Source organism: Paramisgurnus dabryanus, chromosome 5 (genome assembly GCF_030506205.2).
Source record: "Paramisgurnus dabryanus chromosome 5, PD_genome_1.1, whole genome shotgun sequence".
Classification (NCBI taxonomy): Eukaryota; Metazoa; Chordata; class Actinopteri; order Cypriniformes; family Cobitidae; genus Paramisgurnus; species Paramisgurnus dabryanus.
Genome location: NC_133341.1, coordinates 47,804,291 through 47,820,921, shown reverse-complemented (window position 1 = coordinate 47,820,921; position 16,631 = coordinate 47,804,291). Strand labels below are relative to the sequence as shown.

At 37.3% G+C, this 16,631-nt stretch overlaps 1 protein-coding gene across 1 annotated transcript in view; it reads right to left on the bottom strand.

Annotated features, from left to right (window-relative positions):
- Positions 1–490: 490 nt before the first annotated feature.
- Positions 491–16,631, bottom strand: part of camk4 (calcium/calmodulin-dependent protein kinase IV) — a 42,296-nt gene continuing 26,155 nt past the window's right edge. The window contains exons 7-12 of the mRNA XM_065284528.1: positions 8,183–8,273; positions 7,820–7,894; positions 7,111–7,186; positions 6,645–6,771; positions 2,495–2,647; positions 491–1,871 (exon numbers count right to left, since the gene is read on the bottom strand). Coding sequence (XP_065140600.1) covers positions 1,710–1,871; positions 2,495–2,647; positions 6,645–6,771; positions 7,111–7,186; positions 7,820–7,894; positions 8,183–8,273 — 684 coding nt within the window. The 3' untranslated portion in view covers positions 491–1,709. The remainder of the gene's footprint in view (positions 1,872–2,494; positions 2,648–6,644; positions 6,772–7,110; positions 7,187–7,819; positions 7,895–8,182; positions 8,274–16,631) is intronic.

Below are 16,631 nucleotides of genomic sequence, written 5' to 3'. Positions count from 1 at the left end.
AAAAGAAATGAAAATGAACGAAAATAAGAAAACGGATATAAGTTTAATAACATGTAAAAGAATGTGCTGTACCATACTAATGGTATTAAATGATAATAAACCATAATTTCAGTGGGAATGTAATTTTTTTATCACTTTCCCTGTGTAAATCATAAGTAATAGCTTTGAAAGGTAATAGCACACTTGTTTAATTTTCCAACCCATGAGTAATAGTAATAGTGATGCAAGGGTCTTGCCAGCAAGCACCTCTTAACTCTATTTTTTACAGTCTATGTCTTAACTATAGTTTCCAAACAGGCTTCCCAAACACTTTTACTGACCCATTCATCATCCATTATAAGAAAATAATTATTAGATAAACCGCTTATTATAGGTACCCATGCCCAAACCCACACCAGTAGTGGAGGTAGAAGTTGACAGCTGGAACTCTTTCGTACATAACAATAATACCAAACTCACACGTTTAAAAGATGGACATTTACGTACACAATATTATTTTGCATGTTTTATTTCTATTAAGTAATATAATTAACCTCATACTTATCATTTAGAATGAGTCATTTGACATAGAAACAGGCAGAGTAAGTACATTATAGTGTCAAGTACAAAGTGACTTTCAAATGGCCTTTAATATCATACCGTTAAATAGACAATTCCTATCTGTAAAATACAGTGCATTTTTAAAAGACATTGCAGCATTATAGATAAACATTCCTACATGCAAAACATTAACCCCTATATATCCACATTACATTCCTTAAATGTGATTATCAAAAACATTTCCTCATACCATACATTAGAAGCATGCTATAAAGAATATTAAACTGGATCAAAACCTTTATATACTCGTGTGAATGGTTTCAGACATAGACTTGTTGGTAATGCACTAAATTCAGAAATGAGTTCTATTGCTAGTAAGTCATTTAGATAATAATCCTGACACTTTTTTAGATTTTAAAGGGCATCTCTAAATGAGACAGGGAAAACAGTGAAAATCAGATTTTGGCACAAGGGAGTGTTTCTCATTGCAATATTTTTTGTGTCAGATAGACATACTATCCTACTCTGAAAAGTGATTCTCAACAATGTCAGGAGAAATTCAACATCTCTGTTAACATCAAATCAATGTTTGAAAGATACTGTCTAATAGTATTTTCAAAAATAAGTTTTACTGATTATTATAAAAACACGGTATACAATAAGGCATTCTCAGCTTAAGCTTATGTAAAGGTTTAGTTGAAAGTTCACATGTAAATCTGTTTTACAGCAAATGTTAAATAAAAAATATTAAAACAAATATATTATGTTTAATAAAAAGCAGCACAAATTTAATTTTAACAACTAAAGTTCTTACGTGTCTAGAGTACTTCCTCTTTATGATAAATTGGCAGTTTTATCAAGCATAATAAAATAAACACGAACAAACATAGAGGTAATGATCACATAATCGTTCGTTCTTCTCAGCGCCGCCCACAATGATAAACTCATTCGCTGTACAAAATCCAAACTGAAGTACTCAAGCTGACATGGTTATCACAATTGGCTGAGTCACACTGTGGGACTTTAGATAAACAGTCTGCATGCAGAGGTTCAGTTTCAGAGGTTCAGGTCCAAGTTCAGTTTGGTTATTCATGAGGACCACAGTAAAATTCAACATATTCCTTAAATGAAGGGAAGAAGTTTCAGTTCCACCGAGGCTCTGTGCACATCTAAGAATCTTCATTCTGAATTTGAGGCTGTTCGATGTCTGCTTGATCTTTTTCCGTCTTCTGCTTGATAGAGTTGCAGCAGTCTGTTTTGGTGCTGTCTGTATTGCCGTGGCTTCCTGCGCTGCCCAGTCGAGATGAAGCAACCACTGCTTTGACTGCTGCCTGTGTAACCAAAAACATGGAAGATTCCTTTGGTTTTAAAGTTGGAAAGTGCTTTTTTATTCATACCCATAAACATGACTATTTTTTGATGTTTGGTTGTCATGGTTGTTAAAGGTTAAGTGTGTCCTTTTACGTTTGTGAAAATATTTAGAGATTTACATTTTCTGAAGAAAATTTCCGTAGTGCTTGCCATTGGAAAATAGAGATGTGGATGGTGTGCATGCTATGTGGTTGCTCCGGTGATCTGTGTGGTTTTGCTTGCTTGGCCAAAGACGAAAAAGTCCAGCCCTAAGTCTCTATATTCTGGTTCCTAGATATGACCAGACTCCCTTCTGTAATGTAATTCTTAAACACACTTCTAACAAGCATTTCCAAACTGTTTACTTACATACTCTTACTGACCCATCCATCGTCCACTATAATAAGATATAATAAAAATAAGTCTAGCAAATAAATCTTAGCTAAACAGTTTATTATAGGTAACTCTGCCCTAACCCACACCTGTAGTTGAGACAGAAGTTGACATGTTGGACTACGGAGCAATGTTTTAAAAGTTGTTTATTGAAACAAATACACACTTCACCTTTAAACCATCATCAAAACTTGCTATTGACGTCTCAAACCTTGAGCTTTCTTCGAGCGTTAAACTCCTGGAGTTTCTTCTGAGCAGTGTCCATATGGGTAAAGTTAACAGCCTTTCCAGTCACCCAGGGGTGCTGCAAGGCCTGTTGTGTTGTCAGACGTTTCTTTGGGTCCTGGACAATCAGTTTCTTTACCTGAGAGGACCAAGAAAGAAGGACTAAAGGCTTGTTCACACCAATGACAATAATAGTAAAGATAAAGTTTTGAAAATGATTCAGAATTTTAAGACTAAAACAATAACGATACAGGGATCATTTTTGCGATCACTTTAAAGCAACACTATGTAGTTTTTTTACCTTTATTTATTACACGGCTCTCTGGAATGCTTGATTCTGATTGGTCAGTTGAGACATTTGCAGGTTCGTTCTTTTCGAATAATAACCGCTCCAAAATAATAACGCATAGCCGGTACTACTTTTACGAGTAAGATCGCTCCGCGCCAATAAAGATTACTGTTTGTTTGGCGCCATCTTGTGACAAACACTCGACAACCACGACAAGACACAGAGAGCTTACTGAGACTGAACTTGACAAAATAGAGCATGACAGCTACGAAGCCAACACACAAAAAAATACAGAATGGGCATTAAAACTTCTCAAAGACTGGCTAAAAGAGAAAAAATGGAGACAGACAAGTATGAAGCAGAGGATCTTAATAAGGTATTACGATCATTTTATGCATCTGTGCAAAGTTTCGCGGAAGGATAAAAATGTTAATTTAAAACAAATATGCCAATAAAATGTTTCAAATTCATATTCTTGTCCAGTTTTTTTTCTTATGTGACAAGTAGCCGTGTAATAAGCGGGATAATGTAGAGGCAGCCGGTAGTTATCGGGAAATAAGCCCCTTCAGTGTGATACAAGACCCTCCGCTTCGCGTCGGGTCCTGATCACACTGTCGGGGCTTATTTCCCGATAACTACCGGCTGCCTCTACATTATCCCTTACATAATGTCTCTAAAATTATTTCAGTGATAGAACAACTTTTAACTGGACAAATTTTACTGTTGCTGCAACCTGAGCAGCCTCCTAGCTGCTACAAGCACACTCTGAAAGTGGCGGAGGAGGGTAAAGCAAACAGCCCCGCCCCTCCCCCTGTCTGCAGAAGAGTGTCTGATACCAGGCACTGTTGCGCTTTTCAAGCACATGGGGGAGCTGTAAGTCATTTTTACATGGAAACATAGTGTTGCTTTAAAGTGATTTTTTTTGAAATAGCAGATTGTGAGCTTAGATTAAAGGGGCCATGGCATGAAAATGAGACTTTTTCCATGTTTAAGTGCTATAATTGGGTCCCCAGTGCTCCTATCAACCTAGAAAATGTGAAAAAGATCGACCCATTAACTTAGTTTTGGTAAACCATTCTCTACAAGCACATACAAAAATAGGTCGTTGAAATTTGGCCCTCTTTATGATGTCATAAGGAGCTCTTATTAGAATAATACTGTCCCTTGAATCTGCACTATCCAATCACAGCACTGCCATTTAGTGCAGAGAAAAAAATAATTCACAGCACAATTGAGTTTCAATTGCAACAAACCACCATCATTGTGATCAGTGTTTGCACTTCATCAGCTCATTTGTATTTTAAAGGAAACACCCAAAACGGCACATTTTTGCACACACCAACAAAGTGTCAATTTTAAGATGTTATAATAAATTATCTATTTGGTATTTTGAGCTAAAACTTCACACATGTGCTCTGGGGACACCAAAGATTTATTTGACATCTTAAAAAAGTCTTGTGCCATGGCCCCTTTAAATATAATGGTATCGTCCGTCGGTGTTGCCACTAATATAATTATCATAGTTATTTACAGTTATAATTAATGGGCCTTAACACAGTAATGGACATTTCAAGTTTAAAGCTGCAATCTGTAACTTTAAACCCCACCATCTAGAGGACAAGATAAAAAGTGACTGATAAAAAAGCTACTGCAGCAGTACACATATGTCATACAGTAGCCGGGTCCTCTTCTTTCTGTTTACACGACGTGACGTAATTACACAATGAGTTCAAGTTATATTCCCGCAAAATCCGACCCGACAGCTCAAAATATAAATCATTACTATAAGCTTACCGTTATGAATTTGGGTAAGGAAAGGTCAATAATTTCTTCTTATTTTATAACTAAATACAGATACAGATTGAAACTTTAAGGATTTGTAACACAAAGGTAAACTACAGCAGAGTGAAGTTATATGGAAGGTATGCGCATATGGAAGGCAAAATATTATTTCTGTATATTTATTTCCAACAGCAAATGAAAAATAATTCACTATTGCATTCATTTCTTTCTTACTTTCCAAAGGAATAAAATAAATTTAATTAAGGCAGTCAAATGAAAGATGTTTTCCCCTCAGCAGCTCTATTACAAACCCCATGAAAACAATTAAAACATTTTTTTTATAAAACACAAAATATGATTATAAGAAACTTAATTTTCTTTTATATTTTTTAGACACCTATACTTAGTTAATAACTGTGAAAAAGGACCCATGAAATCCAAATTAACCTTACTTTTTACTCTTATAAATATAAAGTAAAGTGTGCAAAAGTCTTAGGCCACCAGCACCAGACTGGTTTAATGCTTTAATGTCCATCCATATTTATTTTTCAATCTATTTTATTAAGATACAAACAGAAAATACAGGAAATATGTACCAAAGCATCGTCAGTGTTTAGTGTGACCTCCCTTAGCACTAAACACATCTTCCTTTCTTGAGCAGAATGAAGTAATAAGACTAATTACTTTAAAATTAGAAATTAGGATTTAATTTTATTAAGGTTTAACAGATCCTGCATTTTCCTGCTATTGCTCAAGTGGAAGAGAAGTTTACCCTTAAAACTGGACACATCAGTTTACATTTCTATACAGTTTTTAATACTATATACAAATTTCTTGTATTTTCTGGATGTATTCTATTAAAGAGACTGAGAAACAATTATATATGATCACTATAACATTGCAAAAACAACAAATCTAATTCTGCCATGGTGGCCTAAGACTTTTGCACAGTACTGTACATATAAACCGGTGTGGTGCAAAACGCTGACAAAATTCGCATTCAGAAGACGCATTCATTAAAAGCGTATAATTGCGTGTGCTAAAAAAAGTCTAGAATTTTTATGAAGTCATCCTACACTTCATTAAAACACTATTGGTTATTGTAAAAAGAAGGAGGGTCTTCTAGATAGTGGTGCACTTTCTTTCTGTTTCAGTTGAAATGACATCACCACATTAAATAATGCTGCGAATTCCAAGGTACTTTAGTCGGCCTTTAATCACAATTTGTGAAAAGGGTCCATTACAACGTGTCCTAGCAAGACGTGTTGCTCATTCAATGAACGTTCTGTGCATTAATCATCAAACATGGATGAGGAGCGACTCATCCCTTAAGGAAAGCCATCAAGAGCGGAGGGATATTCCTGTGTATGTGTGTATGCTCCTCAGCTGCAGCACGAGAGAGAGCAAGAAACCGTACAAATATAAAAGAACACAACTGTTCTTGTTATTTACTAAGTCATGCTATGCTTCTTTTTCACATTTAGTATGGACAAATTGCCTATTGCTGGAAGCACGTCGTGTATAGTTTAGACACAGTGTTAGCCTAACCGCAGGCCTTTAATTCAACTTAATTCAAATCATAGCTAAAGCATATTATCTACTACACTAAACTAACGATACTGTGTTAAATGAATGTATATACACTACTACAGAGTCTTGAATTCTTGCCTGGCTGCCAAACCTCCCTTTGCACAGAAACGATCCATGCTCACCGTGTCCTCTCATCTTATAAAATCTAAACATTTTTATTTTCAATAAGGTATTTGTTCTAGTCAGTTTAGCCAATAGTCAGAATGATAAACAAACACAGACTGCAAGTAATCTTCGGGGAAGGGGCATAAACGTGTCAACGCACGTGCGTCCAATGAAACGTCTTTAACATGTGTTTTATCTAGAATTTAACTAATTTGTGTTCACAGGTGTGTGAATCCTATTATAAAGCTTCTTTTGCTCTGTATGCGGCTCTTTTTGAATAAAACACAAGGAAAACTGTATTAAAATCAGATAAAAAAATATTGTATTACACCTCCTATGTATAGTCTTTAGTTTAACTACCAATACTTACAAGATCCTTTGCATTAAGGGACACATTGTCCCACCAGGGGGAGACAAATTCATATTCACAGTTAAGGATGCGTTTAAACATGTACTGGTCTCCCCTTTCATCAAAAAAGGGCTCAAAGCCACATAACCTAAAAATAGAGAAGACAAACAAAACATAGATGCTTTAACTAAATGAGCATGTGTTTTCATAAAACACACGTTTTAATAGCAGCTTTAACAACCAAGTTGCACATGTATCACTAGATGAAAGTTTACATGCTTAACCATTCGGATAACTGCTGTAGTCCTTGTTAGCACACTTTTTTTTAAATAAGATATAAGATTATAATACACTTATTTTTGTCCCTTAAGCTTTAAAACATGCTTTACAGTTTTCAAAAGTGAGGGTGCTCTGTTAGTTGAAAATGAATGACTAAGATTCTTGTGAAAGAATAACTTAAGACAGTGAAGTACGTTGTTTCACTCACAAAATGTACGTGATAACTCCCACAGACCACATGTCCACCTCAGGACCATAGGCGCAACCACGCAGGATCTCAGGAGCTGAGAGAGAGAGAGAGAGAGAATAACAAAACATTAAAAGAACACCAAAAAAATTTTAAATGATGCTCCATGTGACATTGTTTCTGTAACTGGGTCAACGACGCAAAACTAATCTTTTATTTTAGACCCATTACATCTATTAAAAATGGATAGTAAATTCATTAACTAACATAAAACAATGTAAAATATAGTTTTTAGCATTTATTAATTCTTGTTAATATTAGCTAATGACAATACAGTTATTCATGTAAGTGCATGTGTATTAACTTATGTTAACAGTTTAAATGTTTTATTTTAATAATATAATAGTAAATGCTAAAATGAACATGAACTAAGATTAATAAAGGCTGTAGAAGCGTTGTTCATTGATAGTTTATGTTAGCTAATGCATTAACTAATTGTTAACAAATACAACCTTATTGTAAAGTGTGACCATGTTCGTTTTTTAAAAAAAAACAACATAAAACTACAATGAAACATTTGTAGAAAAATATGTTATGGTTATTAAAGTCATTCAATTAAAATGTTTTATTAAAAATGATGTAAACATACATTTTCTGAAATTAAATGAATGTTCCTAATACATCCTTATTTGCAAAATAAAAGTAGTAAACCCCTTTTACATGAACTCACCACAATAGCCCGGAGTCCCGCACACGGTCTTCATTGTAACCTGATCATCCACAATTTTAGACAAACCAAAATCCGCTGAAAAGACAAACCACACCAAATAAAACTAGAGTTTTACATGTTTTACATGAAAAGTAACCGTAAGTGGTGCTTGCCCATGAAAAACTAAGTGCCATGGGTGTTGTACGTAATTTTTACAACCTTGTTGTGTGAAGTGTTACCTAATATTTGAATGATATTGACAATCCATTCTTTGAAACAGACAGACAGAGCGTTCCCCTGTAGTACTGCCGGATCAAGTTGCTTGGAAACTAATTCAACAACAAGGGATGTCTAGGCAAGATGCATACAGACAGAAAGCCTTACCTATTTTAAGCGGAGCATCTGGCGCTGAGGTGGCATACAGGAGATTCTCGGGTTTCAGATCTCTGTGCACTATTCCGTTCTCATGCAGATACTGCAAGAACAATGCAGACACAAGGGGAAACGCCTCTTGGTAATGTGCAATGCTTCATGTGGCATACACAGACATTCAGGTGTGACTGAATAATAAAGTGTCACTAATTAACATGCACTGTCTTCATCATTAGAGTGTGTGGAATTGTGTTTGTATTCTTCAGTATTCATTTGGGAGACTCTTCTGTGTGCCAGATCACAGTTTCTGTTTTATATATTTTTTATATTGCATGTTACTGTGTCTGGTCAACATTATGAGGCACTATGTACCTCAGGTAAATGTACTACTTTATTGCAGTGGACAGTATAATTTTTTTTAAATGCATAGGGTATGAAATAGACAGCTTTTACATCTAAAAAGGCACCATCAATGCTAATGGGCGTATAAACAGGTTTAAAAACAAAATACTTTATGCTTCCATCCATCTCTGCATATTTCAGCAAGACTTTGGTAAACCACACAGACCTAGTGATACCCATATATACACCAGCAATGTACATTTAACAATCCTGTATCAAACATAAATGGGACAACCTTCCTCTACCCAAATTAAAGCAACTTGCCTCCTCAGTTTCCAGACATATCTGTTGTTAAGGGAATAAGAGATAAGGGAATGCTATACAATGGTAGACATGGCCCTGTCACAACTTTTTTAGACATGTTGCAGACATCAAATATATAATTGCATTATTTTTCTCTTAAAACGCTACATTTCCGCAGTTGAAACATTTGATATCTTTACTTTTTTCCATTGTGAATAAAACATGAGTTTATGAGATTTGCAAATGATTGCACTGTGATTTCACAGAGCGTCCCAAAAGTTTGGGGATTTGTACAACGCTATTTAAAGTCATGATGGCACTGTTATTTTTACATACTTAAAAGACATTTTCTTCAATCTTGCATTTATATAAAGTCTGTAATCTGTGACACATGGTCCCTGTTATTTGTGGATTCTTGTGTACAGCTGACAGAAAACAACATGAAACGCTGTGACAACAGCAAAGTTTAACCCTCATATTAGGTTCCGGGTCAATTTGACCCGTTTTGATTTTTAAGCTGTCGGATAAACTAGTTAACCTGTGATTTTATTCTTGAAATTTTGTGACTTTTATGGCCATGAACATGCATGCAAAGTTTGGACATGCTGATATGTTATACCAAAATAATTTTTTAACGATTTTGAGGTTCACAGTTCAATTTGACCCGCATTTTGATTTGTTCCAAAGCAACTGTATAGACCTAAAAATATATATTTTTAGTGTTTGTTGCTATATTGGTGTTTTACTATCCTGAAATGGGGGTAAAATGCTTCTCCTAACTCTTTTGAGTACTGAAAAAGACTTACAGACACAGATGGTAAAAGTGAGGTATCATTTCTATTTACAATGTTTTTCATAATGTGATAAGAAATTGCATTGAATCCAATGTGGGTCAATTTGACGGACTACATCAAAATCGTCACAAAAAAAATCAATACAACACAATACAAGGGTTAAAATGTAACCAAAAGTTGTTTTTTTTCTGTGGGTTGAAGATGAAATGATTTTATTATTGATAAATAATATATGATTAGTTATTGATATTTGGACTGTGGACAGTCATTGGGATGTTTTTGGGCCAGTTTTGAATGTCCATTCGTATGGTTTGATAACCCTGGCTGTGCGTTTGCGCAGACGTTTGTTACGGATTCTATAGAATGTACATGTAAACGAACATTTTAATCAGATTGCAATGTTGAGGGTGCATGTAAACTGTATTGTTGTAACCTTCTATTGTATAAAATACAATCGGAATGAAAAATTTTGTGCATGCCACTGAGTGTCCCAAAGTTTGAGGAAATGGGATTTGTACATCACTATTTAAAGTCATAATGTCACTGTAATTTTTACATACTTAAAAGACATTTGTGGATTCTTGTGTACAGCTAACAGAAAACAACATGAAATGTTGTGACAACAGCAAAGTTTAATGCGTTTAGAGTTCAATATGTATTTCATTTGAGCAGAACCAAAGCCTATATCTTAAGTTTATTCAACATTTGATCAAAATTCATTTGCCAACTTGCAAGCACTGGTATATCCTTTAGGTAATGTAAAACTAGTATAAAGATCCAGCTCGGAGTCTGAATCGCTCTGCAGTATAATTAAAATCTTTGCAGAATTGGGTATCCCTGAATTTAAAAGAGTCATCTTCCCACATAAATTGATAAACATTGTCTTATTTTACAGAAAACTTTGTGCTCCATAACTTTTTTGTTGATGCCGTTTTAGACCCCCTGGGGGTCCGCAGAGTTAAGTTCCAAATTTTAATGTATGACTTTTGGCCATCCTACAAAACAGCTAAACACAGGTGTAATCTTGACTTGGTGGTGTAAAAGAACTCTCTGATATTTATGTTTTTATATATGGCTTAGATTCACTCTGACAAAATATTTATACATATCAAAAAAGTTAATCCTAGGGTTTGGATTTTGTATTCCCAAGTCTACAGAAAACAACAGATCTGTTTTTATAATCAGCCCGATGCACTTGTCAGCGCCTTGGTAAGTGTTACCACGGAAACCCATTAAACACAGCATGGTCCACAGAAGTCTGCCTGGTTACAGAGAAACTACATGTGGTCACCATTTAACATGCTATCCATAGAGCTGACAAACATGACAGAGAAACTCAACCTGAGGCTTTCACTTCTCATGTGACAACACAGTAACAGCCACTCAGAACACCCTAGAAACCGCAAAGAAACATATTGCCGTTAAAGCGTCTAGGGCAAAAGCAAGTGCCACTTATTTTTCTTCAGTAAGTGAAAAATAATCAAATTTAGCTAATAATGTGTGGAGTATTTAGTTTAATGCAATAAAGCAAGCTGAGCTGTGAAGTTGGCCCATAGGCAAATATGTCATCTTTTAAGTCCTTTAAATCCAAGTGCTTTAAATTACTGGAAAATACTCTCTTTGTAATTGTCAAACCATTATGCAAAAGTCCCACATAAAGGCAATGACACCATAGCCGCACTGGTTTGTTTGCGGCAGAGCTGTGGTGATTCCTCAGAGAAAGCGCAGTAGAGTGCCAGCTTCCCAACACCAATTATTAGGGTGACATAAAAGAGTGTAATCTTTTTTGCGCCCAAGGGGATTACTTCCATCTTGTTCAAAACTCAGCAGGGCTGACACACAATGATCATACTGAAGAAAGATTACATACAGGTCTTCTGGGATGACATGAGGGTGGGTAAATTATGAGAGAATTTCTATGAGCTATATCCATAAATCTCATTCACACATTTTTGATATTCAAACTTTTTGGGTCGCATTCAGACACGAAACATAAGAAAAGGTTTTGGTGAAACCAACGTGGACCAATGTTTCTGGATGTGTCAATTCAAAATGCGAAAGTACGAATGGGATTTGACTGCTATGGTAAAGGACCAGCTGATTCAGTCAATAAAGATTTATGCACAAAACTGTTACATGGCTTCAGATTGAGCTCTAAAGATACAGCATACATTATTCTTTAAAACAAGTTTTAATGTCAAATGCAATTTCTTAAATTAGGTGATGATACAGTATATTATTGACTGGAGAACAAGCAAAAATCCAGCATCATCGAGAGCCTCAGAAAGTCCAAAGGAAAACTGCAACGACATTGCACAGTCCCAAGCCACTATGGATGTCCTAGACATCCTAGACATCTCAGTCAATCAGGCAGAAATCTACAAAACAGAGATCCAGAGGGATACCACACAGCCAGCTGGCTTTGATGTGGCAGACACTGCTGTTGTGAGAGAACCTGTGAATCTCTTCACACAGCAACATGTTTAAAAAACGCTATCTAAAAAGGCGGGTCACTTCAAAGGGAACTCATATCGTTCAGATTTCCTTTACACTGCTTTGTTTTATGTCCCACTCTGAGCTGCCATTCTTGCTACCCACCAACTTTGTGATGAATCTAGCTCATGAGAAAGCCCACTTTTTATTAGCTCATCTCCTTGGCAACAACCATTTTTGATGAAGAGAAGAAAATGCATTTCAAATACATTTAAATAGACAAAAAAATAGGTCTAGTGTTTTATTCAGGCTTTAGTGCCCCTTAAAGAAAGTTTACCCAAATATTCTCTCATAATAATAGTATCCCCTTAATGCCATGCCAGATGTAAATGACTTAATGTTTTCAGTTAAACACAAAGATTTTTTTTAAATATGGGATGATTTTATATGGCATGAGTTTATACTGTAGCAGGGTTTCCCAAACTGGGGTTTCAATCGATTAATTACAATTAAACCATAAGATTGAAATAAATACATTTAATATAAAAATCTATATAAAACATTTACTGACAAAAATATTTAGTTTATTTGTTTAATCTGCAAGTCATGTGTGTCAGGATCCTGCCTGAATCTTGTTTTTTATTATATCTAGTCATGTTGGCAGGGTTCTGACAGTACAATGTTTTGTGTTTGGGGAATGCGTGGTCTCAGTATTTTTTTGGATTAGACCACATATTTCCCATGTCTCGTCACTTTTTTTTCTCGCCGCCTTGCTTGTTATTATTTTCACCTGTTCCCCTCATTAGTTATCCCTGTTTAAAGTCTTTGTGCTCTGTGTTCTGTCTATGTTCATATTACCTTGTTCCTGACCTGTTCCTGCTCTAGATCAAGTTAAGTCAAGTGTATATTTATGTGTGCTGAGAGCGGAGAAGCGCCCAACGTCATTTGCGTCTTTACATTGTCCAATCGAATGAGGGGAGAGGCGGGCCTTACGTTGTGGCGAGTGAAGTTTACAGTTGCTTTGAAGAACCAGACTCCACTCGCTCACTCTCTCCTGCGTGTTTGTGCACCTCTCCCCCTCAAACAAGGTCAGAGCAAGTGCCCTCTTTTAAAGTTTCAGCTAATATTACAGTTAACAGCAAAAGAGCGCTCACGCTTCAATATTTGATTGACAAGACAGCTGACTCTTTTTTTAAAAATGCAGTGCGTCGCGCCTTGCGTTTTCAAGCGTTTAAAGTACATTTGGTGTGATTAGCCCCTAAGTCAAGTTTATTGTTAATTGTTTAGTGTAGTATAGTCTAGTTCTGTCAGTGTTTTGTACATCTTGTTTAATGTTGTTTTGCCCCCTCATGGGTTTTATTTTCCTTGTTTTGTATATAATAAATTCAGCGTTTTTTCTAATTTTGTCTGCACTTGGGTTCGTCTCTGTATTTTCCGTGACAGAACGAACGTAGCATAAAAGAACCAAGCAGACATGCATTGTACATCTGACCCAGAGTGGTGGAGCTCCATTTCTTCCCAGACGCTCGCTGGAAATGCACCATTTCCACCCCAAAAGGAGCTCCCCCTCAGAGTCTATGCTTTGGCTGTAAAAGGTGAAGGTGTCTTTCCCTGAGTTCCTAACCAGCACCTATTTGGTGGCTGGTCTTTGGGACCCTCCACTGATCCCAGAGCGAGGGAGTTTGGTGCGGCTCCCCTACTGCAAGTTAGTGGGTCGCCTTATCCAGCGACAACGACAACAGATGGTTATGCCACCTCCAAAGCTCTTGGTCAGCCCACTGTCCCCTATCCCAGAGGGTCGCGTCATCGGAGTGGTGATGCGGCGCTCTACACCTCTGACCCCTCTGAGGGAAGCGCGAGTGAAGGATCTTGTGGGAGCCCACCACTACTGCTTACTCTTGGCACCGCGAAAAGAAGAGGAGGAAAAGAGCATCGGCTCGTCAACCAGCTGCAGCCTCTCAGTCTCTGCTTCACAGCCGACTGCAGAACTTTCTGCCTCAGCGCTACGGACCGCCACTACCCCCATGTAGTGTCTCTGTTCCTGTCTCAGCCCTGCTGCCAGTTGCAGCACCCCCTGTCATGGGTCCACTCCTGGAGTGCCCTCTGTCTTGGTCCCTGTCTCGTCTCTGCTGCAGTGCACCCTGTTTCACCGGCTCCATCAGCTGCTTCCTCCCCTGCACCATCATTGTCTTGTTCATCTGCCTGGTCCCCAGCCCTGGTTTGCCTCCCCCCTTTGCCCCATGGAACTCTACCTTGTTGCCGTTTGTTTCCCCTGTCACCCCTGCCTCAGTTTGTCCCTCATGTCTCTCCATCCAAGCCTGCCTCCAAGACAAAGCCTGCCCGTGTTCCTCGTAAATAACAATATAGCAGAAAACATCTTGACCAGTTTTTATGGCAATCCAAATTTCAGCTACTATCCACTAGGTGGCACTCTTACCCATCTTATAAACCCTAAGCCATCTATGGTTTCAAAAACAGTTAATACTCTGTGTATGTTTTAATTCTGAATCTGATCTTTAACAAAAGTATTTTACAAAAGTACAATTATCTTTAAAGGAATAGTCTACTCATTTTCAATATTAAACTATGGTATTACCTTAACTAAGAATTGTTGATACATCCCTCTATCATCTGTGTGTGTGCACTCTATCATCTGTACTTCGACTCGCCTAAAAAGTCCGCTCCCCTTCTCCCTCTCATAATGGAAGAGGGAGGGTGTTACTGCGCCGAGTCGAAGTACTCACAAAAGTGCTATTACGCCATAAAATATAGTTCCTCTTTTAAATCCGCTTAGAAAAGCAATACGTTTTATTTTGTACCACCAAACTTGCTCGTATAACTACTCGTCTTAAATAGGAAAAACGTTGATGTGTTTGGTCACTTCTAACTTTGTCTCTGATTGGTACCATTGAATGAATGGGGCTAAGCTAAATGTTATCAAAGTGTCGCATCGCGCTCCAGCGCCTACGTGCACGCACACAGATGAGTGAGGGATGTATCAACTCTTCTTAGTTAAGGCAATAACATATTTTAATATTGAAAATGAGTAGACTATTCCTTTAAATACTATGCAAATGCTATGACCAGTATTCCAAAGAGATGGCATCCAAGAATTAATGTGCAAGCCTCTGTTTGGAGACAGCCTTCCTTTCTGCAGGCCATCAGGAAGGGCCTGGAGGTTCATTACCTGGTCGGGAAAGGGAGTAGTAGAAACCTTGGAAACATACATGTCTCAGGAAAATATGAGAGAAGGCTAGCCCAAATTCAAACCACATGCTGGCAACTAAGAAAGTTTGCATCCCCAACCCTGTGTGGAGGACCATCTTCTGGGAAGAGTGCACTGAGCTCAACTGATTATAAGGGCTAAATGGAGTTCAAAAAGATTTGTAAAAATAAATGATAAATAGACTGCTTTTATAGCACTTTTAACAGACCTATGGCAATCCAAAGCACTTTACAAGTTGCCTCACATTCACCCACTCATTCATACACTGACAGGAGTGTCAGCCATGCAAGGCACCATCCAGCTTGTAGTGAACAGCTGGGGTTAGGTGTCTTGCTCAAGGACACATTGACAATTGGTCAGGAGGAGCCGAGGATTGAACCACCATACTTCCAGTTTGTAGACAACCTACATGAACCACTGAGCCACTGCCACCCCAACAACAGAGAGGTTCCAAGAGGGGATGAGGTTAGACCTAGGAGGGTTACTCATCTTAAAGAAAAACGAGACCTGCAACGTTGCAATAACATTAGTTTTCTTTTCTCCATTAACATACTACTTTCCTAGAACAACAAAGGTATATCAGTTTTGCAACAGTAACAATACCAGAAAATGTAATATTGCTTTAAATTTTTGCACATTAACAAAACACAGCAGATGATGACACTCTACAAATGCTTGTGAACACAATTAGACAAGGATGGCCAGCCAAACTGAATAGTGTTCCCTCAATAATACGGTTGTTCCACCCTTACATACATGAACTGGTCACAGATGATGGTATTATGTGGAAAGGCCACAAAGTTGTAATCCCAGAAACACTTCAGTTGGAATAAGCACAGATTGTACGTGGGGGTCACCCTGTAGCTGAATCTACCAAACGATGTGCACGTGGCATATTCTTATGGCCTACTATGACCAAAGACATTGGTGCTTACATCACATTTTGTGTCACATGCAACAGCACCAAAACCCACCAGCAAAAAGACTTCTTCAGCTACAAACCTGTAGTTCCAAGCCTGACATCTTTGAATGTAACAGTCATCAATACCTGGTGCTTGTTGACTCTTATTCAGGATGGTATGAGATTGATCAGCTCTACAATTTGATCTTAGCGTGTGTCATACAACAGCTAAAAAGACACTTTTCCATTCATGGGTCACCGCAAACCCCCTCACAGACAATGGGACACAGAAAACTGGACTCTGACTCTCTCTCTCTCTCTCTCTCTCCATTAAATGTTAAATGTTTGTCTCTTGTTAGCTATGTTTCATATATTCCAAGTAGAGTAGTCAATAAACATGTTTCTGTTCATGTCTCAACGTTTCTTAGAATTAATGTAAAATTATGTACAAATTAGTGAATT